General features: G+C 51.3%; 2 protein-coding genes across 5 annotated transcripts; both read left to right on the top strand.

The window, feature by feature from the left end:
- Positions 1–7,162: 7,162 nt before the first annotated feature.
- SLC12A9 (solute carrier family 12 member 9) lies at positions 7,163–16,197 on the top strand. 3 transcript variants are annotated; one of them, XM_080682193.1, is made up of 15 exons: positions 7,193–7,319; positions 8,047–8,267; positions 8,429–8,563; positions 9,002–9,133; positions 9,543–9,625; positions 9,800–9,851; positions 10,473–10,580; positions 10,711–10,822; positions 11,346–11,503; positions 11,610–11,692; positions 11,864–11,988; positions 12,131–12,323; positions 12,494–12,668; positions 12,875–13,021; positions 14,912–16,197. In XM_080682193.1, exons 2-15 carry the CDS (start codon positions 8,087–8,089, stop codon positions 15,799–15,801), a joined length of 2,574 nt encoding a protein of 857 aa, XP_080538319.1. In that variant the 5' UTR covers positions 7,193–7,319; positions 8,047–8,086; the 3' UTR covers positions 15,802–16,197. The 3 variants fall into 3 exon arrangements, with proteins under 3 accessions (XP_080538317.1, XP_080538319.1, XP_080538318.1); XM_080682191.1 differs by having other exon boundaries at positions 7,163–7,319; positions 9,543–9,851; XM_080682192.1 differs by having other exon boundaries at positions 7,199–7,315; positions 9,543–9,851.
- A 373-nt stretch (positions 16,198–16,570) lies between these two features.
- TRIP6 (thyroid hormone receptor interactor 6) lies at positions 16,571–20,782 on the top strand. 2 transcript variants are annotated; one of them, XM_080682516.1, is made up of 9 exons: positions 16,571–16,807; positions 17,051–17,178; positions 17,270–17,395; positions 17,678–18,067; positions 18,400–18,493; positions 18,605–18,774; positions 19,217–19,395; positions 19,634–19,754; positions 19,866–20,782. In XM_080682516.1, exons 1-9 carry the CDS (start codon positions 16,699–16,701, stop codon positions 19,995–19,997), a joined length of 1,449 nt encoding a protein of 482 aa, XP_080538642.1. In that variant the 5' UTR covers positions 16,571–16,698; the 3' UTR covers positions 19,998–20,782. The 2 variants fall into 2 exon arrangements, with proteins under 2 accessions (XP_080538642.1, XP_080538643.1); XM_080682517.1 differs by lacking the exon at positions 17,051–17,178.
- The last annotated feature ends 440 nt before the right edge of the window (positions 20,783–21,222 follow it).

Here is a 21,222-nt window from a genome sequence, read left to right as displayed (position 1 = left end):
TGCTATTCCGGTTGAGTGTTTTTTTGCTTCTTTGTATTTCAAATCTTTGACTTGATTCTTGCAATACTCTAGTCTGCTGTTGGGTCTCTGTATAATATTTTTTATTTCAGTCAGTGTATGCTTAATTTCTAGTTGGTCCTTTTTCATATCCTCGAGGGTCTCGCTAAATTTATCGGCCTTTTCTAGAAAATTTTTGAAAAATCCTATAACCGGGGTTTTGAACTCTATATCCAGTCATTTGCTTTCCTTCATTTCTTTCATTTGTGATCTGTTTCTTTGTCTCCGCATTTTCATTGCTTCCCTGAGTTGATAGGGTGGCTTTGTGTGCTAGGTGTCCTATAGGGCCCAGTGGGTCAGCTTCCCCAGTTACCTGAGGTGGACTCTTGGTGCACCCCTTTGTGGGCTGTGTGCACAGTCTTGTTGTAGTTAAGCCTTGATTGCTGTTGGTATCACTGGGAGGAATTGACCTCCAGGCCAATTTGCTGTGAGGATCAGCTGTGTCTACGCTGGGAAAACTTCTGTGCTGGAGACACCCTTATGAGACAGGACTTGCAAAAGCCTCTGTGCTCAGCTTGGATGGGGCGGAGTCTCAGGGCAGAGCAGACAGCATTGGTTTCCCATCAGCCCTGCCCTAATAGGCCCCTGTGTCTCAGTGTCCCATGGTAATCACTGCAAGCACCTCTGAGAGAAAGCTGCCCTTGAGTTCAGCCCTCTGCCAGACAGTCCAGTTTCTCATCGAATGAGTCTGGGTTCCCAGTATCTTGCCCGGAACTGGAGTTCAGTGCAGTCGGGAGCTTTTGTCTCCCTCCTGCTTGAGAAAGCCAGCCGCGTACTCAGTTGCCCGCCCTCTCTGCATGTGCATGCCTTGGTACCTCTGCCTTCCACAGTTCTTCTGAGTCTCAGTGTGCTTTTCTCTTTCCTGACAGTCCAGTTTTACCCCATATGAGTCTGGGTCCCCAGAGTCTCACCCAGAACTGGAGTTCATCGCAGTCGGGAGCTTTTGTCTCCCTCCTGCTTGAGAAAGCCAGCCACGCACTCAGTTGCAGTCCTCTCCGTGTGCGCATCTCAGTACCTCTGCCTCCTGCAGCTCCTCTGAGTCTCAGTGTGCTTTTCTCTTTCCTTCTAGTTGTAGAGTTTCCACTCAGCCAGCCTTCCTGTGGTTCTGGATGATGTCCATTTTGTCTTTTAGTTGTAGTTTTGAAATTGTTGTGTGAGGCAGCAGTTTAGGTGTTTACCTATGCCGCCATCTTGGTTTCTCTCCTGTCCACTTTTTGAATGTGTTGTTTGTTTGGTGTTGAGTTTTATGAATTCTTTATATATTTTGGAAATTAAAAACTTTTTTCAGAGCTACTGCTTGAAAATATCATCTCTCATCTGGTTGGCTGCCTCTTTGTTTTGTTGACAGTTTCTTTTGCTGTGCAGAAGTTTTTTAGTTTGTTATAGCCCATTCATTTATTTTTGCCTTTACTTCCCCTGCCTTTGGGGTCAAATTCATAAAATGTTCTCTATGACCAAGGTCCATAAATTTGGTATCTATATTTTCTTCTATGTAATTTATTATTTTGGGTCTTATATTTAGGTTTTTGATCCATTTTGAATTAATTTTTGTACATGGGAACAAACTGCAGTCCAATTTCATTCACTTGCATGTGGCTTTCCAGTTTTCCCAGCACCATTTATTATTATATTTATTTTTTAAAAAATATTTTTATTGATTTCAGAGAGGAAGGGAGAGGGAGAGAGAGAAACATCAATGATGAGTGATAATAATTGATTGGCTGCCTCCTGCATGCCTCCATACTGGGGATCAAGTCTGCTACCGGGGCATGTGCCCTTAACCAAAATCGAACCCAGGATCCTTCAGTTCAGAGACCAACACTCTATCCACTGTGCCAAACCAGCTAGGGCTCCAGCACCATTTATTGAAGAGACTGTCTGCTCCGTTGCGTGTTTCTGGCTCCTTTGTCGAACACTATCTGTCCCTATACATGTGGTTTTATGGCTGGGCTCGCTGTTCTGTTCCATTGATCTGTGTGTGTGTTTCTCTGCCAATACCACACTGATTTGATTATCGTAGCTCTGTAGTATAATTTGAAGTCAGGTAGCATGATACCTCCAGCTTTGTTCTTTTTTTCTGAGGATTGCTTTGGCTATTTGGGGTCTTTTGTGGTTCCATACAAATCTGATGATTTCTCTTTTCTTTCTTTCTTTTTTTAAAATGTATTTTTATTGATTTCAGAGAGGAATGGAGAGGGAGAGAGAGAGAAACATCAACCATAGAGAATCATTGATCAGCTGCCTCCTGCACGCCCCCTACTGGGGATCCAGCCTGCAACCTGGGCATGTGCCCATGACCGGAATCAAACCCAGGACCCTTCAGGCCACAGGCCGACGCTCTATCCACTGAGCCAAACCAGCTAGGGCAAAACAAGCTCCTCTTTTTTTTATTTTTTATTGGTTTTTAGAGAGAGAAAGGGTGAGAAAGAAACATCAGTGTGAGAGAGAAACAATGATTGGTTGCCTCCTGCACATGCCTTGACTGGGAATCGAACCTGCCACCTTTTGGTGTACAGGTTGACGCTCCAACCAACTGAACCACACTGGCCCAGGCCAAATCTGATGATTTCTCATTCTATTTCTTTAAAAGATGATACTGGGATTTTGATGGGGATTGCATTACATCTATATATTGCTTTGGGTAATATGGCCATTTTAACTATGTTGATTCTTCCAATCGGTGAAGATGGGATATTTTTCCATTTTGTTGTGTCTTTTTCAATCTCTTTTAATAATGCTTTATAATTTCCAGTTTATAGGTTTTTCATGTTCTTTGTTAAATTTATTCCTAGGTATTTTATTCTTTTGGTTGCAGTTGCAAAAGGAATTTTTTTCTCCCATTTCTTTTTCTGAAGTTTTGTTGTTAGTATACAGAAAGGCAATGGATTTTTGCACATTGATTTTGTATCCTGCAACTTGATTTTGTTTATTGTTTCTAATAGTTTTTTGGTGTAGTCTTTAGGATTTTCTATATACAGGATCATTTGTCTGCAAAAAGTGACTTTTACTTGTTCCTTTCCTACTGGGATGCCTTTTATTTATTTCTCTTCCCTCATTCTTCTGGCTGGGACTTCCAGCACTATGTTGAATAAGAGTAGTGAGACTGGACATCCTTGTCTTGTTCCTGGTCTTAGAAGAAAAGCTTTCAGCTTTTTACCCTGGCTGGTTTGGCTCCGTGGCTCAGCCTGGGGACTAAAGGGTCCCAGGTTCAATTCCAGTCAAGGGCACATGCCTGGGTTGCTGCTGGATCCCCAGTAGAGGGCATGCAGGAGGCAGCCAATCAATGATTCTCTTTCCTCATTGATGTTTCTATTTTCTCTCTCCCTTTCCCTTCCTCTGAAATATATATATATATATATATATATATATATATATATATATATATATATATATATATATATATTTAAATCTCATTTTATTTTTAAAAGGGAGGAGAGTTGAGGAAGAACCAGCATAAGAGAGAGAACAGGAGGAAATCTATGAGCCACATGAAAAGGTGTTGAAGAAGGTAGTAATCAAGCATGTCAAATGATGCTGGTAGTTTAGTAAAATGAGGACTGGCCAACTGGAAGTCACTGTTGACTTGATAAGCAGTTTCCCTTTTGCTGGGGGCAAAAGCCTAAGTGTAGTGGGTTTAAGAAGAAACAGAGGAGGAGATTGGAAATGACTAGTATAGACAGCTCATATAAGAAGTTTTGCTATAAGGCATTAACAACAAAGAAATAGAGTGATGATGGGGGAGTGTAGTAGATTCAAGAAAATTTGTTTCCTTTTAAGACAAGATAAATAAAAGCATATTTATACTAGTGGGAATGACTAAATGGAAAGGGAAAACAAAATGATGACATGGGACCTAGTGGCTGGTTAACCTTAACTGAGAGTATGATGAATTCATCCCTAGTAACAGAAGGGAGGGCAGATAGGAGCTCTTAGAGTATCATCTGATGGCTTCTGTTTTCTCAATTGGGAAAGAAGGCAGTGAGCTGAGAGTGAGAACAGTGGGGGAAGCACTGGATGGTTGAGGAGAGAGGTGAAGATTTAATAGTCATCTAGGAGTGTGGGAGAGTAAATGCACTAGGGAAATCCTGCATGCTGGGCAGCATTAAGGACCCAGTTATGTTTCATGGTCATGAATTTGAAATGAGACCGGCTGCCATAGTTGGGCGTTTTCACCAGCTACATTCAGCTGCTTGGGCAGGATCAGGGTAGACGAAAAATTGTGTTTACCAGGGCTGTGGTTTTGCCAGGAGGTGTAACTAAGTGAGAGAGAGGCAAGGGAGTGCTTTTCACTGACTGTGACCTTTAAGCTGGGTAAAAAAGGAAGTGAGTGGGAGAGTGGAAAGAGGGCAGGATCAATGGATTGGGAATTCAGTGAAATAGAGGATTGACCTCTCCTTAACCAAATTTCAGTCAGGTTCCTCTGAACCCTCTTCTGGACTAGGTCTTGACCTTGACCGCTCCCCCTCCCTCCATCCTTGCTGGGCCTGCCCAGCCCAATTTAGAGAGATATCTGATATCATTTTTTTAATTAAAAAATATATTGTATATTTGTATTGATTTCAGAGAGGAAGGGAGAGGGAGAGAGATAGAAACATCAATGATGAGAGAATCATCGATGGGCTGCCTCCCGCAGGCCCCCCACTGGTGATCGTGACCCACAACTGGGAATCAGACCTCAAACCCCTGGTTCATAGGTAGATGCTCAACCACTGAGCCACACCAGCCAGGTGATAACTGATGTTTTAATATCTGGTCACCCTGGCCTGTTTTCAGCAAGAATCCTGTTTAGTGTTTTTAGTTAGACTCCCCCTATTCATGGCATTTCTTTGCAGTAATTTTCCATTTACTGGCCCCCTCATCCTGCTTGTTAGGTATAAAATTTGCTGTATTTGGGGATTGAGCTTCACCTCACTCCCCTATTATGGTAGTCTTGACACCTATTGCAATAGTTCTGAATAAAGTCTTTCTTATCATTTTAACAAACATCCAGTTAATTTTTACTCAACAGGTCTACTAGATAAGGTGAACAGAAAGAGGGAAGACCTGTTCTGGGAGCACAGGGACTCAGCGGGTTCTGAAAATCAGGCATATTTTGGGGAAACACCGAGGCCTGTGGTTGGCCTTTGGCCAACCTGTCGGCTGGTGAGCGGCCTTGGGGTGGAAGCTGGGCTGGGGGGGTGGGGGGCAGGCCTGACAATTTTCAAGCCATGGATTATTTCTGGGTTTAGTGCTAATCTAGATTGGAGTCCAGGAGCACTTGGGCCATGAGGACCTTGAGTGGGGGAGCTTGGCACTATAATTCTTGCCAAACTGGGAGGTGCAGAAATTAAAGCAGTAGGCAGGAGGGGAGGCTTTTGGTGGGTTGTTGAGTCCTCATTCTGAAATGTCTGGGTCGTTTGGGAACAACTCCTTAGGCCTCTAGAGTTTCCAGAAACCACAGATGATGAACTTATTGAGGGGTGGACAGAGACTGTGCGCTGATTGTCATGTTCTAAGTTGGGAAGGAAGGAAGGGAGGGAGGGAGGGAGGGAGGGAGGAAGGAAGGAAGGAAGGAAGGAAGGAAGGGAGGAAGGGAGGAAAAGAAAGAAAGAATGACTGCAGTTATTGGTAAGGACAAAGTCTAGGTATGACCATTGGGTAGGGTGAGGGTTAAGATCTATGAGGAAGTGGAATTTATTTAAAAAAAAATATTTTTATTGACTTCAGAGAGGGAGAGGGAGAGAGAGATAGAAAGATCAACGATGAGAGAGAATCATTGATTTGCTGCCTCCTGCACGCCCCACACTGGGGATTGAGCCCACAATCTGGTATGTGCCCTTGGCCGCAATCGAACCTGGGACCCTTTAGTCCGCAGGCCGGCCAACACTGTATCCACTGATCCAAACCAGCTAGGGAGGAAGTGGAATTTAAGTAACTACCAGGCCAGGGTGTTGGAAGTCTCATCAATGTGGATATTGAAATCAGCAAACACTGTGGCAGGGGTGGTGTTGGTGAGATCCAGGAGTCACACCCCATGTCGTGGGCAGCAGAGATGACCACTGCAAATGCCACAGTTTAACTACTCATGAGACCTCTTCCTGGCCACATTTCTGCTGGTTTGAGCCCCTTCCTCTCCTAAGTAAATGTTGCAGATGATATACAGCCAAAGATGAGTGGGAGAAAAGTGGTCATTTCCTGAGGCTCAAATGACAGTGTAACCATAAAGGAAAGTTAGGAATTTATTACTGAAGCTCTCTGAGGTTCAATTTCCTAATGAAAAATGGAAATAATAGCAGTACCTACTTACCTCACAGAGTGGTGATGCATATTTAATGAGGTACTGCATGCAAATGATAACATTGAACATGTCAGCATTGTTCTCAAGTGCCTATTAGTTCGTTTAATTCTTATAGTAACCTTATGTGGGAGATTTTAGTTAATCCCCAGTTTACAGATGAAAAACGTTGCCAGGTGGTGATGTTGCTGGTACCTGAAGAGAATGAAAAGGGGATCCTAACTCCCGGAGGTTCACAAATCATCTAATTTCTGCTAGAGGGGGGAACACCATATCCCCATGAAAGAAGGCACAAAAGCAGGCGGCAGATGGAGGACCGACTATGGCCTGCGCGGCAATGGCTCCCTCCGGTGGCGGAAGTAAAAAGCGCAGCTGGTGGGCTGGATCGGGCGCTAAGGAAGGACACCGGGAGTGAGTAATGAGGTCAGGAGCCCACGGACATTCCGGAGATTCAAGAGGCTGGGGTAGGACCCCCGATGGCATGGACCCACGAGGCCCCGCGGTCCTGGCGACAAACCTAGGCCAGGTGTCGCGACCCCGCCCACATGCAGGTTGTCGGCAGTCGTACCCACACGCCCCTTTCAGCCGTGGCTCTTCCGGACGCCTCCGAGCTCGAAGTGGGATCCTGCTCGGGCAACAGGCGCTTGTTTGCATCAGGGTGATGGGTGCTGTAGGAGCCCAGGCCTACACCCAGCAGGAGACGCGCGCCTGAGGGGCAACCCAGGTAACATCCCGGGTGCACGTGGAGAGGGAGACGCGCTGGCCAATGGAGCCTAGAAGGGGCGGGGCTTTTCAGGACGCGCCCACGGGGCGGGGCCGGACCCCGGGACCAATGGGCGCGTGTGCTGGGGCGAGGGGTGGGGGCAGGCTCCCGGCCTGGCATCCCGGTAGCCGCAGCTGTCTTTTCCGGCATTCGCTCCCCCTCCGCCAGCAGTGGACCCCTCTGGCTCTCGGGGATCACCCCCGAGCAGCTGCGTCCTCTGGGTGGGTGAGTGAGCGCTCTGCCGCACCCGGGCTGTAGGGGTGCTCAGGGCCGGGGAGAAGGGGATCGCGGCCCCCTCCTATCCGCCCCGGGAGAAAGTGGGCAGGAACCAGTGGGGGAAGGAGGATCCACCTTGTGTTGCCTGCCTGTGTTTTCTGTTTTGGTAGTCGATGAGTGTATTGGTGGGGGGAGGGGGGTGCCTCATGTGGTGAGAAGCATCTGATGGGGCCAAGGAAAAGAGGAGCTGGTTTAAGATTGGTTCAGGAAGAGGGTTGACGGAGGGTGGGGTGTGGGATGATTTGGAAGTTTCTTATTGACGTTAGGTTAGGCGACTGCATGGGAGGGGGTCGTCTCAGTACTGCAGAGGAAGGGGTGAGGAGGGCTTCCTGCCCATAACTTACTTCCCTTTTGGGGGATTTGCTTCCTCTTCTACGGCTAGTTAAGGAGGAAGAGAATCTTTGCCCCTTTCCAGAACCACTGTCATCCCTAGTCTCAGGGATATGGGGGAAGGTGTGGCCCTCAAAAGCTGAAAGGGGCCTTGATACTCAAATTCTGCCATTGTTGGGGCAGTGGCCAGGGCCAGTCAGCCCCCCACTAATTCTTTATGTATGTATGTTTCCTTGCAACTCTCCCTTTGGGTGTAAGGCATCTGGGTTTTTGCTTAGAGGTGTATTTTGGGGGGCAGGGGGAGCTCAGTGGAGCTGCTTTCCATTCAGCACACTCTCTTGTGCAGGTCTCATAATCCATTGCTGGCTCCTCTACCTGCTCTCAGCATGGCCAGTGAAAACTCTCCTTTGCTGGCCTACCGGCTCCTGGGGGAGGAGGGGGTTGCCTTCCCTGCCAATGGGGCTGGAGGACTTGGAGGTGAATCTGCCCGGAAGCTCTCCACCTTCCTGGGTGTGGTGGTGCCCACGGTCCTGTCCATGTTCAGTATAGTTGTCTTCCTGAGGATTGGTGAGTGGATGTGGGAAGGGGCTTATAGGGGGTGAAGTGGGGAGCAGGGGGTCTGGGATGAGGTTGTGGAAGGGCTGGAGGTTACTGAAGACCAGTGGGTGAGGGGTGGGGAGTGGTGGGAGTAAGCCACCCTCTGACGTGGTTTGCCACTCATGTTCCAGGGTTCGTGGTGGGCCATGCTGGGCTGCTGCAGGCTTTGGCCATGCTCTTGGTTGCCTACTTCATCCTGGCGCTCACTGTCCTCTCTGTCTGTGCCATTGCCACCAACGGAGCTGTTCGGGGCGGTGGAGCCTACTGTATCCTCCAATATTGATGGATTTGGGGTCTGGGCTCTTCCATCTTGTAGGGAGGAGGAAGGGGTCACTCTCTCTATCCCTTGGGGGGCAGGGCAAGAGGAAGCAAGTTCTAATGAATGTTCTGGAGGTAGGCTGATGTGGGGAAGGTGACCAACGTGGCTTTACATGTTAGTGCCACTTCCTAGTCCACCAGGTATCTTCTGTCATTTTGGTCCTCCTAACAGTCTTGTTGATTAGGTCGCATTCATTTTACAGGGGAGGAAATTGGAATTCAAGAGCACCAGGAACTTGTATGAAGCCACAGGCTTGGGAGTGGCTGTTCCCTGGGAACACATGTAGAAAGACCAGACCTGTAGGGTCAGCTGCAGAATGCTCTGTGCCAGGGCCCTTCCTCATGCTCCTTTTCCCTTAACACTCACCCCCTGTTTCCACTTTTAGTCATGATCAGCCGGACCCTGGGACCTGAGGTTGGAGGCAGCATCGGCCTCATGTTCTACCTGGCTAATGTCTGTGGCTGTGCTGTCTCCCTGTTGGGGCTGGTGGAGTCCATGCTTGATGTCTTCGGGGCTGGTCTGTTCTCCCCACCCTTGTCATGGAAGTTCTGTGGGTTTGCAGGGTCTGGGATGCTGGAATCCTGAAGTAAAGAGGCCCTTTCCAGGAGAGGGGCAAAGTGCCCCATTAGCTTGTCTTTCTTGAGGTTTTACCATGTGCCCAGCCATGTGTAGATGTCCAAGAGACTGTCTTGGCCCACAGGGAGCTTACCATCTAGTCTCAGAGGCCAGCTAATACCCCTAAAATCGACTGCAAGATTAGTGGGCCACACCAGGCAGGGCTTGAATGCTGGGATTCAGTTTAGTGAGGGAATAGAAAAGATGGCCTGAGGATAGGTGGGCCAAAGAGGGGGTCTATTCCTGCTTTGTGTCATGGTTAGGGTCCCTCCAAGGGGCCTGGCCTTCTAACTCTGTTTCTTCCTCTGCAGATGCCACAGGGTCCAGTGGGCTCCGAGTCCTGCCCCAGGGCTACGGCTGGAGTTTGCTTTATGGCTCCCTGCTTCTGGGCCTGGTGGGTGGGGTCTGCACTCTGGGGGCTGGCCTTTATGCCCGTGCCTCCTTCCTCACATTCCTGCTGGTCTCTGGTTCCTTGGCCTCAGTACTGGTCAGCTTTGTGGCTGTGGGGCCCAGGGTTATCCAGTTGACCCCTCGGCCTGGCCCCAATGGCTCCTCCCTACCACCCCAGGTTGGCCACTTCACCGGCTTCAATAGCAGCACCCTGAAGGCCAACTTGGGCGGTAAGCTGGGCTCATGGGTGCTGGGGCAGGCATGTGTGGGAATCCCTGCATGAGAACAGATGTCATAGAGAATTGGGGACAGGAGATTGGGCCTCGGAGCAGAGCAGTTTAAATAAGATCTGTTTGGTGTGTGTTGGCTGCTGTGTGTTTGGCCCAGCAGGCCGCAAGAGTTGACCGCAAGACAGTCACTGCCTTAGAGGAACTTGTTTAGTTGGAGAGATAAGATGTACATTCAGGAAACAATTAAGTAGCATAATAGACTGCATGTGATTCAAGTAGACAAGAATCACAGAGGAGTTAAGAGGAGCCAGATGGGAGTATGGGCTGGGGAGGTGGAAGCAGATGGAGCTGGAGGTGGCCCGAGGTAGGCTGGGGAATTCAGGTAGGTGCCTGAAGGAAGGTGTCTCAAGAAAGAGCATAGATGAGGCCTGGAGGGAGGAACAGTGTATACAGGAGTAGGAGGTGATGAGCTGAGCCAGGCCATGATGGGTCAGGGTAGGGTCTTGGTGAGTTTGGTGGGGGAAATGGGGTTGTGGAATGTGAGGAATGGGTGGCAGGGCCAAGAAGCCTGGATCATGGAGGGATGGTAATACCTCCTCCCTGGGAACAATTCTTCCTCAGCTGGCTACGCAAAGGACTACACCACAGGGGCCATGATGACCTTTGCCAGCGTTTTTGCCGTCCTTTTTAATGGCTGCACAGGCATCATGGCTGGGGCCAACATGTCTGGTGAGACCCTGCCTACAGCCTCTTGGGGGTGTGGGGCTACCACCCTGTGCCCCTACCTGGGTACTGAGGACTCAGGGATGTAGGGGATGATGAAAGGCTGATCTCTCTCCCTCTGCTCCCCTCCCTCCAGGGGAGCTGAAGGACCCCAGCCGGGCGATTCCTCTGGGCACCATTGTAGCTGTTGCCTACACCTTTTTCATCTACATCCTGCTTTTCTTCCTCTCCAGCTTTACCTGTGACAGGTGCCTGGGGAGGGGGTGAGCCTGGCCCTCTAGGGAGTGAGGGGGTTGTTGGGACAAGGTTGATGCACCTGGATCACCAAAGAGAGCACAGGCTGGGGGACAAATACCCAAGTTGTTGGGGTAAGTGGGAAAATGGGAACTGTTTCTCCCAAGGGAAAGAGATCGAGCTGCTGCTGCTGCCAATGGGAGGGTTGGCTAAGTGCTGATAGATAACCCGCAGCCAGCATTTGCCATGTGGCTGGTACTGTTATAAGCACTTGGTTTGAGGGTGGGGAATGCCTTTCTAGTCAAATTCCATGAACAGCTGGCTCCTTGTTCATATACTGCAGCCCAACAATAACCAATGAATGTCAAGTCTATCCCCCGGCACACTTGATCTATTACTGTGGTCCTTGAGATAGGAGCTGGATCAGTTGAGAACACTGACCTCTTAACTTCACACAATGTGGTGAGTGCTTTTCTCACAGGGACCCCAGATGGCTGCACATTTCTTTTCCATGTCTTCCTCTTTCCCTTCCTGAAGGATCCTGCTGCAGGAGGATTATGGGTTCTTTCGTGCCATCAGCCTGTGGCCCCCACTGGTGTTGATCGGCATCTATGCCACATCAATCTCAGCCTCCATGAGCTCCCTTATTGGTGCCTCCCGCATCCTCCATGCCCTGGCCCAGGACGACCTCTTCGGTGCGCTGTCCCCTGCCTCCTTGCCCAGCTCTGAGCATGCCCTCTGTGTCTGTCTCAGTCTGTGCTTGGCCCAGGCTAATGTGCTGCTGCATTTCTGTTTGCACAGGAATGGTTTTGGCACCAGCCAAGGTGGTATCCCAAGGAGGGAACCCCTGGGGGGCCGTGCTCTATTCATGGGGCCTAGTACAGGTAAGCCTTTCTCTTTAATCTGCCCTTCCCCTCACCCTAAGCCCTCTCTGGGTATGCTTGCAGGATCAGAAGGAGCTAAGTTGTGGGCTGGGAGATATAAATGACAAGGCAGGATGCATTGGCATTTGGTGGGGAGTAGCTCAAATGCCCAGCCTTTTGGTCCTTGTCCAGCTGGTGCTCCTAGCTGGGAAACTGAACACACTGGCTGCTGTGGTTACTGTCTTCTACTTGGTGGCCTATGCTGCAGTGGACCTGTCCTGCCTGAGCCTGGAGTGGGCCTCGGCCCCCAACTTCCGGTGAGAGAATGCCTGTGTCCCCTGAAAAAGAGGGAGAATAGGAAGGACTCAGACCAAGGAGGGTAAATCTGGGAATGGAATGAAGTGGCCTGGTGTTCAGGGCTGGCCCTGAGTGTCCTTCCTTTTCTCTGTCCACCTGCAGCCCCACCTTCAGCCTGTTCTCCTGGCACACCTGCTTGCTGGGGGTAGCCTCCTGCCTACTCATGATGTTTCTCATCAGCCCTGGGGCTGCAGGCGGCTCCCTGCTGCTCATGGGCCTGCTTTGTGCCCTGCTCACAGCTCGAGGTGGCCCCAGCAGCTGGGGCTATGTCAGCCAGGCCTTGCTTTTTCACCAGGTTGGGGGATCTCAGAGGAGGGTGGGAAGGGGAGGAGGCAGTCTGGGAAAGCCCACCCTACAAAGAGGCTTCCTCTTCCCTCGGCTAGAGTTGGGGTTCCTGTCTGGTAGGTGTTGAGTGGAGGTTGCCCAATTGAGCCCTTCCTCCCCACCACCTCACCCTATCCCCAGGTGCGTAAATACCTGCTTCGACTGGATGTGCGGAAGGATCATGTGAAATTCTGGAGACCCCAGCTGCTACTCCTGGTGGGGAATCCCCGGGGCGCCCTGCCTCTGCTTCGGTTGGCCAACCAGCTCAAGAAGGGAGGCCTCTATGTGCTGGGCCACGTCACGCTGGGAGACCTTGGTGAGCTGCCCTTCACTTCTCCTTTGCTTCTTGTCTCAGACGTTCTTGTTATTCTTTGAGTCCCAGAGGCCTCATGCTTCTTCCCAGATGACCCTTCCATCCAGCACATAGCCCTGCCCAAACCTTTTCTTCTGCGTACTTGGGGTTTGGACTCTAGGAGAAAGAACCTGAGTTTGGCCCACATTTGCTGCCTTCCTTCTTCGTAGACTGCCTGCCCTCGGACCCTGTGCAGCCACAGTATGGGGCATGGCTGAGCCTTGTGGACCGGGCCCAAGTGAAAGCCTTTGTGGACCTCACCCTCTCACCCTCTGTGCGCCAGGGGGCTCAGCATCTGCTGCGGATCTCAGGCCTTGGTGAGCTTCTCCTCCCTGGATCCCCTCTGACTCCTCTGTGGCCCTTTCCAGTCTCCGCTTCCCTCCCCTCCACCACCCAAGAGAGTAAACTACAGACTACAAACCCCAAAATGAACCCACAATCTAATGCAGATAAGATGTGGCATGCAAAGATAATAAGACAGTATGTGATCAGGTCTTGGAAGAGATGCTTAAGGACTAGACATGGGTGACACATTATTTTTTTCTGATCCAAAAATTGGGGCACAGGCTCTGATGACAAAGAGCCTGTATTTGTATTTCTGGGAACAAAGGGAGTATTATTTGAAGCTGGGCTGCCCCATCAAATCTGTGACAGATGGTTTCTAACCACCCGAGTTCAGAGAAAGGAAGACCAGTGTGCACTTATGTGGCCAGCAAAGGGTTTTTAATGAGATAGTATCTCAGCTTGGCCTTGAAAGGGGTGGAAAAGTAGGGAGGTCTGTAACATGGCCTCCACAAAGGTTCGGAGGGTGTGTGGGGCTGATGCTTTTGGGTGGAGTGGAAGATTCCCAGCTTGTGATTGTTGTAGAGCTGAGGCCTCTGGCCTTGCACCCCAGCCTCCTCCAAATCTGTGCTCAGCTGCCTCCTTTTTTCTTAATCTTGGGACAGGCATCTGTGCCCTCTCTGAGTGCATGATTCCTTCTCCACTTAGAATCTGGCTAAATATCAAGTATTGGACATTGCCCTGTTGGGTGTAAATCAGAACCCTGGCAAATGCTCAAGAGGGGGTGTGACTAGTTTAATTTGTAAGATCAACTAGAGTTCAGATGTTGAGGTGTTTTGGGATGCTATCAAGCGTTATGAGATAGACCCTGGAGCATTTGAGGGCCCGATCTCTTTTGTGGGGAAACCTGTGCCACGCAAGAGACCTACTTTTAGGAAATTTATCCTGCAGAAAATGATTCAAATAAAAGCAAAATGATTTCCTTTAAATTTCCTTTAAACAAATTCTCCTGGTAACCCATTTATTTCAAGAGAAAGGATCTTAGAAGAGGTCTCAGAGTCAGCCCTCTTAAAGGGGGGGGGGGGGAAATTATCTGATTCCACATTGGTTGTTCAAAAATAAAAAACCAGGAGCTGTTGGCAGGGACTTGGGGCATTGTGGTTGGTACACCCACCAGCCCAGAGGCTCAGAGAATGGGCTCTGGTGCTGAGTTCATTGTGTATCTACCAGCCACGAATCTTTGGGCAGGTGACTTCACTGCTCTGTGCCTCAGTTTCCTTATCTATAAAAGGGAGTGAGTAAATAGTCCCTATGAAATAGCATTGCTTCAAGGATTAATGAGTTAAATAAGACACAAAGTGCTTTCAACAGGATATGGCCCCTGGTTAGCATGCAGAAGGCAGCTGTCCCTTTTCCAGGGATCATGCTTTGGACATGCCATCATTAGGGAAACAGATTGTGCAGCACCCAGTACTCATTCTCCCCCAGCAGAGTCGGCAGGCTGTTTCCCTGGATATCGAGGCCATCAGCTTGACTAATCAGGGGTCCGGTCTGCCCAGTGGAGTCACACTCTCATTGCCCATCATGAAAAATGTGTGTTGCTAGAAGCTTGGAGTGAATACATCTTAATGCCACTGAAAGTGCTCATTAGTTAAAAGAATCCTAAGGTGAAACTTAGCCTATTTAAATGGGGGGATTAGTCATGGAGATGAATCAAATAAATGCATGAGAAAGTGTTTGGGAAAACTAAAACTCATTATGCAAACCTGCATAATGTTGCCCTAAGAACCCAAGCACAGCACAAACAAATGTCATACCTGATGTTGCCATCAGCATGTATGAGTAGATGCGTATAGCGTGGTATACACTCAGCTGGTGAGTCTGATTCCTGTTGGTTCCTTCCTACCTCCCCTATCTGCCCCCAGGTGGCATGAAGCCCAACACATTGGTCCTGGGTTTCTACGATGATGCTGTACCCCAGGATCACTTCCTGACAGACCCGGCTTTCTCTGAGCCTGCTAATGGTACCCAAGAGGGCGGGTCCCCAGCCCTGAGTACCCTGTTCCCTCCACCCCGGGCTCCTGGGAGCCCCCGAGCTCTAAGTCCTCAGGACTATGTGGCCACAGTGGTAGATGCCCTCAAGATGAACAAGAATGTGGTTCTGGCAAGGGCCTGTGGGGCCCTGCCCCCTGAGCGGCTGAGCCGGGGATCCGGCAGTATCTCTCAGCAGCATCATGTGGATGTGTGGCCCCTCAACCTGTTGCGGCCTCGGGGTGGCCCTGGCTACGTGGACGTCTGTGGCCTCTTCTTGCTGCAGATGGCAACCATCTTGGGCATGGTACCTGCTTGGCACAGTGCCCGGCTCCGGATCTTCTTGTGCCTTGGGCCTCAAGAGGCCCCCGGGGCTGCTGAGGGGCGTCTTCGGGCACTGCTGAGTCAGCTGAGGATCCGGGCTGAGGTGCAGGAGGTGGTGTGGGGTGATGGGGCTGGGTCTGGAGAGCCTGAGGAGGAGGAGGAAGGGGACTTCGTGAACAGCAGGCGGGGAGACTCTGAGGCAGAGGCCTTAGCATGCAGCGCTAATTGCCTGGTTCGGGCCCAGCAAGGGCGTGGCAGAGGAGGAGGGCCTGGTGGGCCTGAGGGTGGGGATGGTGAGGAGGGGCCCACCACTGCTCTCACCTTCCTGTACTTGCCACGGCCACCTGCTGATCCTGCCCGATACCCCCACTACCTGGCACTGCTGGAGATTCTGAGCCGAGATCTGGGCCCCACACTGCTCATTCATGGTGTCACTCCTGTCACTTGCACTGATCTCTGATGCCTCTTTCCTGAAGTAGAGTGGCCAGTCTGGCAGCCCACCTTCATAGCAGATGAGGAGGGGAAGGGCTGCCTCCTGCCTGCCCTGAATATGGGACACATGGCCAGGTGGAGGTATTAGGGGATCCTGGGCTAGGGCAGCTCTGGATCTCTAGGAGAGGGGCCCTGATGCACTAATTAGTGCAGGGCAGCCGTCCCTGCCAAGCCAGGGGAGGGAGTCAGCTCTGCCCCCTCCTTCCCCTCACCAGTGCCTTGATGGGGGCTAGGTCTCTGCTTGAGACTCTAGGCTACCTCAGTCTCTCCCTCACCTGACAGACTCACTGACCCCTGAGGTTGTGATGTTTTTGTTCTGTTTTATTTTTCTAACTGCTGAACTGAATAAAAGACCAAAACACTACTGTGTCTAAACACTGCTTGTGGGGGTGGGGGGTTGGGTAGGTGGGACAGGAAGAGGGAGAGGTCTGTATGGCGGGCATGTGGGAAAGAGGAGCACTGGAGTGTCCCAGGGGCGAGGAGGCCACGTGCAGGGCTTGCGGTGGCAGCCTGGGGGAGACTTGTGGAAATGGAGGCTACCCGCAGTCCCCAGACTGGGGCTCCTGCGGAAAGCCCTCCCTTCTGGACAGCAGGGGGCCAACTCTGGGGGAGGGGGAGAGGGGAGTAAGGGGGAAGGGACGCAGTTTAGAGCCTAGGGGGGCCACGTGACCCTCCCCCAGGAATGCGCTTACGTCAGCGGGGGCGTGGCCTTCCCTCAAATTAGGGAGGAAGGGGGCGTTAAAAAGCCAGAAAAAGTTTCTTTCCTGGAGTCCCAGACGTGGTGTGTGACGGAAGGAGGGATACAGGCCAGAGGCCTGGGGCTCCGTGGGATCCTGACCGCTGTGTGCAGCCCCCGTTCCAGGCCATGTCGGGACCCACTTGGCTCCCCCCTAGGCAGCCAGAGCCTGCCCGAGCCTCTCAGGGGCGAGCTCTCCCCCGAGGCGCGCCCGGGCCGCCGCCAGCCCACGGAGCGGGTAAGGCAGCCCGAGTGCATCCCGCCGAGCCGGCTCCTGCCGTCCCTTCCCTAAGCTGGGCTGGAGCCAGGGACCCCTGCCCTCGCGGCGGCCCTCCGGTCTCATTCTCCGATCCCAGGTGTGGGTGTGGGTGTGGGTGCGATGAAGTGGGAGGAGCAGAGGGACCCGAGAGGGCAGCCTCCACAAGTGTCACCCTTGTCCCCTTCCCCATCTCCATCTTCACTCTGTTTTAACTCATCCCAGCACTCCAGCCCCACCCCAGGGTCAGTTTTTGCCCCGTCCCATCTGAGCAGTGTTACCAGGCCCCCGGGGGATTGGAGGATCAGGGGCCGGCCTGGGTGGGGTGCCGTGGAGCACCCCATCGCTCGCAGGTAAGAACCAGATTTGGGGGGGTGCATAGCACCCTGGGCAGGAGAGGAGGCCATGTGATTTGCATTCTCCCTGCTTTTGCTCTATCCCCAGGGACTCCCCCCAGACAGGGGGCGGCTGCACCCAGGAAGTCTGGATGCTGAGATAGATTCCCTCACTAACATGTTGGCTGAGCTGGATGGGGGTCGAGGTCATGCCCCACGGAGGCCTGACCGGCAGGTGACCCTCCCATTCTTCCCTTGTCCCCCTTCCCTCAGCCTAATCTATTCCCTGTACACCCTGCACACCCCCACCTCCCGCCTTCTCTCTCTATGTAAGTGATGCACACACCAGCTCAGGAGTTGGGCCACCAGAGCTTATGGGTTGTCAGCCACTCAAGGGTGGGTCCTTGTCAGAAACCAGCCCTTACCTGGGTGACACACACATGGGTGGGGGTGGGTTTCCACAGATGTGTGTCCTATAATGGCATGCTCACTCCTTTTGGTCTGCATTTTTCCCCAGGTTTATGAGCCCCCTCAGCCCCCTGCCTACCGCCCTGGCTCAGGCTCCCTGAAGCCGAATGGAGGTGGTGTTCCTCCCCCGCTGCTCCCAGCATCCCCCTATGGGGGCCCCACTCCAGCCTCCTATGCTACAGCCAGCACTCCTGCTGGCCCTGCCTTTCCTGTGCAAGTGAAGGTGGCACAGCCAGTGAGAGGCTGTGGCCCTCCAAGGGGGGGACCCTCTCAGGCCTCAGGGCCCCTGCTGGGCCCCCACTTTCCTCTCCCAGGCCGAGGTGACGTCTGGGGGGCTGGCTATAGGAGCCACCGAGAGCCAGGGCTTGGGAGTAAAGAGGAGGTTGCTGGGAGCTCCAGTCCTCTAGGAGGAGGAAGAGGAAGTGGGTATGGGCACCAGGTAAGCCCAGGGGAATGGGATTTGGAGTGGTCAGACAACTGGACACTGGGTGGGTGGGGTGGGGGTGGTGTTCTAAGTCCTGGTTGTTAGGGACCTGGAGTGTCAGAGCTCCGCACTTCCCCCCGCCCCCCCCCCCCCCCCCCCGGGTGTGGGGTAGGTCAGGAAATGTAGGAGGGAGGGGACAAGTCACACACTAGCTTTTCAAGTCATGCCCTTGGACCCTGAGATATTCTCCAATGAGCTTTCTGGGTGGAATTTCCTGGTCACCCTCAGGTATTTTGACAGCATTGAGAGCTAGAGGTAGTGCTAAACTCTTGATTCTCAACTCCCAGGGTCCCCTGAGCCAGCCTCCTGAGGAGGAGCTTGAGAGACTGACCAAGAAGCTTGTGCATGACATGAGCCACCTGCCCAGTGGGGAGTACTTTGGTGAGCTGAGTCTGAGGGTGGGTGAAAAGGGTGGGGGACTGGAGAGTCAGAGGGACACCAGATCTGGCTTCCTGGCCTATGCAGATTGACCCTGTCCCTTCCTGTCCCCAGGTCGATGTGGAGGCTGTGGAGAAGATGTGGTTGGGGATGGGGCCGGGGTTGTTGCCCTGGACCGCGTCTTTCATGTTGGCTGCTTTGTGTGTTCTACGTGCCGTGCCCAGCTTCGGGGCCAACATTTCTATGCCGTGGAGAGGAGGGCGTATTGTGAGAGCTGCTATGTGGTGAGTGGTTGGGACTGGGGGCTGGGTCAGCAGAAGAGGCAGGGGCTTCCATCCAAGGTGGAAACTAGATGTCCATGAGGAACAGGGCTCACGGTGGGGGACTGAAACTGATATACAAGAAGGGAGAAATTAGGCAGCTAAATACTGGCTGCTGAAGGGGAAGGACAACAGCCTTTTACAAATGTGAGGCATTTATTTTAGAGTTAAGGGAGTGTGTGAACCACAGCACACTGTAAGGCATTTATTGAAGGGAACCGAAGCTCAGAGAGGCTACATAACTTGTCCTAGAAGTTGCAGTGATGAGTTTTGTACTCAGATCTGTTTAAAGCCATCTTTCACTAAATCACATGCAGGGGGCTAAACAGATGGGTGGGCTGGCAGGATGCCTGTAGGGCTGCCGTGGTCCTCCCGACTCCAACCTTCCTGCCGTCCTTCCCAACAGGCCACCTTGGAGAAGTGCTCCACATGCTCTCAACCCATCCTGGACCGGATCCTTCGGGCTATGGGGAAGGCCTACCACCCTGGCTGTTTCACCTGTGTGGTGTGCCACCGTGGACTTGATGGCATTCCTTTCACAGTGGATGCCACCAGCCAGATCCACTGCATTGAGGACTTCCACAGGTCAGGCTAGATCCCCCACCTTTGTCTCAGGATGTCTGCCTTTCCTATCTTTCTCATCTCTTCATGTCTCAGTACCAGCCCCTCCGGTTTCCCACCCTTGCCATGCCTTGTTCTGGTTAACATCGCTTTCTTCCCTGGCCTGTCCTCTTCTCTCCTGCATCCCACCTTCTCTGGGCTCCATTGTTAGTCACCTCCAACCCTGGGGCTTGACAACCCCCTTGGTTCTCTTGTACCCCAGGAAGTTTGCTCCACGATGTTCAGTGTGTGGTGGGGCCATCATGCCTGAGCCAGGTCAGGAAGAGACTGTGCGAATCGTTGCTCTGGATCGCAGTTTTCACATTGGCTGTTACAAGTGTGAGGTGAGGGGGCCTGGGCCAGGGGAAAAGGAGTTCTTGGGTTCTGGACTCGCTGGGTATAGTAGGACCCAGAGGTCTTGGCCTGGTGGAAAGCTGTTGCTTCTTTCTTAACAGGAATGTGGGTTGCTGCTCTCCTCTGAGGGTGAATGTCAGGGCTGCTACCCCCTTGATGGGCACATCTTGTGCAAGGCCTGCAGTGCTTGGCGTATCCAGGAGCTCTCAGCCACCGTCACCACTGACTGCTGAGTCTTCCCAGAAGCACCTGCTGCATTCTCCTTTCCCATCTACCACCTTCCTTGACATCTACTTTTACAACTCTGCCACCAAATACTGTCTCCTCTTCCTCCAATCATGAAATAATAATCTCGCAAGAGTTTACAAGACACTTTCAAGTCTATTGTCTCATCTGATTCTCATAGCAGCCCAACGAGGCATAACTGTTGTGACTGTCTGCTTTTTTGGTTAGAAGTGACTTCCCCAGACTGCATGGTTCCCAAGTGGCAGAATCTAGGTCTTCTTAGCTCTGTTTTAAAAAAATGTTTTTATTGATTTTAGCGAGGAAGGGATAGGTATGGAGAGATAGAAACATCGATGGGCTGCCTCTTGCATGCCACCTACTGGGGATTGAGCCTGAAACCTGGGCATGTGCCCTGACCAAGAATCCAGCCAGTGACCTCTTGGTTCATGGGTTGACACTCAACCACTGAGCCACACCAGCTGGACCCTGGTCCAATTTTTTGCAATTCCACTACAGTCGGCCCTCTATATCTCTGGGTTCAATCAACTGAGGATAGAAACTATTCAGAAAAAAAGTTACATTTAGCCTGGTTGGTGTGGCTCAGTGATTGAGCATTGACCTATGAATCAGGAGGTCATGGTTTAATTCCTGGTCAGGGTACGTGCCCAGGTTGCGGGCTCGATCCCCAGTGTGGGTATACAGGAGGCAACCAATCAATGATTCTCTCTCATCATTGATGTTTCTATCTCTCTTTCCCTCTCCCTTCCTCTCAGAAATCAATAAAATATATTTTAAAAAACAGTTACATTTAGCTAACGTGTACTTATGTGGTTAGGGCTACCATGGTTGCATCTGGTACTGAACATGTAGAGTTTTTTCCCTTGTCATTATTCCCTAAATAGTATAGTATAAAAACTATATACATAGCATTTACATTGTATTAGGCATTATACATAACCTAGAGATGACTTAAAGTATATAGGAGGATGTGTACAGGTTATATGCAAACACTATGTCATTTCATATAAGGGACTTAAGCACCTGAAGATTTTGGTACCCCGGGGGTCCTGAAATCGATTCCTGCAGATACCAAAGTACACCAAGGGATGACTGTACACACTTAAATATATATATATATTCTTTTTCTTTATTGATTTCAAAGAGAGGAAGAGAGAGAGAAATATCAATGATGAGAGAATCATTGATCGGCTACCTTCTGCACACCCTACACCG

The sequence above is a fragment of the Plecotus auritus genome (assembly GCF_963455305.1).
Source record: "Plecotus auritus genome assembly, chromosome: 7".
Lineage (NCBI taxonomy): Eukaryota > Metazoa > Chordata > Mammalia > Chiroptera > Vespertilionidae > Plecotus > Plecotus auritus.
The sequence above is the reverse complement of the archived record's forward strand: the minus strand, read 5'-3'. Positions and strand labels throughout refer to the sequence as shown.

What these genes read in the sequence shown, in the direction of transcription:
- SLC12A9 (XM_080682191.1), top strand. Translation starts at nt 8,087, where the DNA reads ATGGCCAGTGAAAACTCTCCTTTGCTGGCCTACCGGCTCCTGGGGGAG. An exon ending in TCGGGGCGGTGGAGCCTACT is followed by an intron (nt 8,564 to 9,001) that starts GTATCCTCCAAT and finishes TTCCACTTTTAG; the next exon opens with TCATGATCAGCCGGACCCTG. An exon ending in GCTGCGGATCTCAGGCCTTG is followed by an intron (nt 13,022 to 14,911) that starts GTGAGCTTCTCC and finishes ATCTGCCCCCAG; the next exon opens with GTGGCATGAAGCCCAACACA.
- TRIP6 (XM_080682516.1), top strand. Translation starts at nt 16,699, where the DNA reads ATGTCGGGACCCACTTGGCTCCCCCCTAGGCAGCCAGAGCCTGCCCGA. An exon ending in ATTGTGAGAGCTGCTATGTG is followed by an intron (nt 18,775 to 19,216) that starts GTGAGTGGTTGG and finishes CCTTCCCAACAG; the next exon opens with GCCACCTTGGAGAAGTGCTC. An exon ending in TTGGCTGTTACAAGTGTGAG is followed by an intron (nt 19,755 to 19,865) that starts GTGAGGGGGCCT and finishes CTTTCTTAACAG; the next exon opens with GAATGTGGGTTGCTGCTCTC.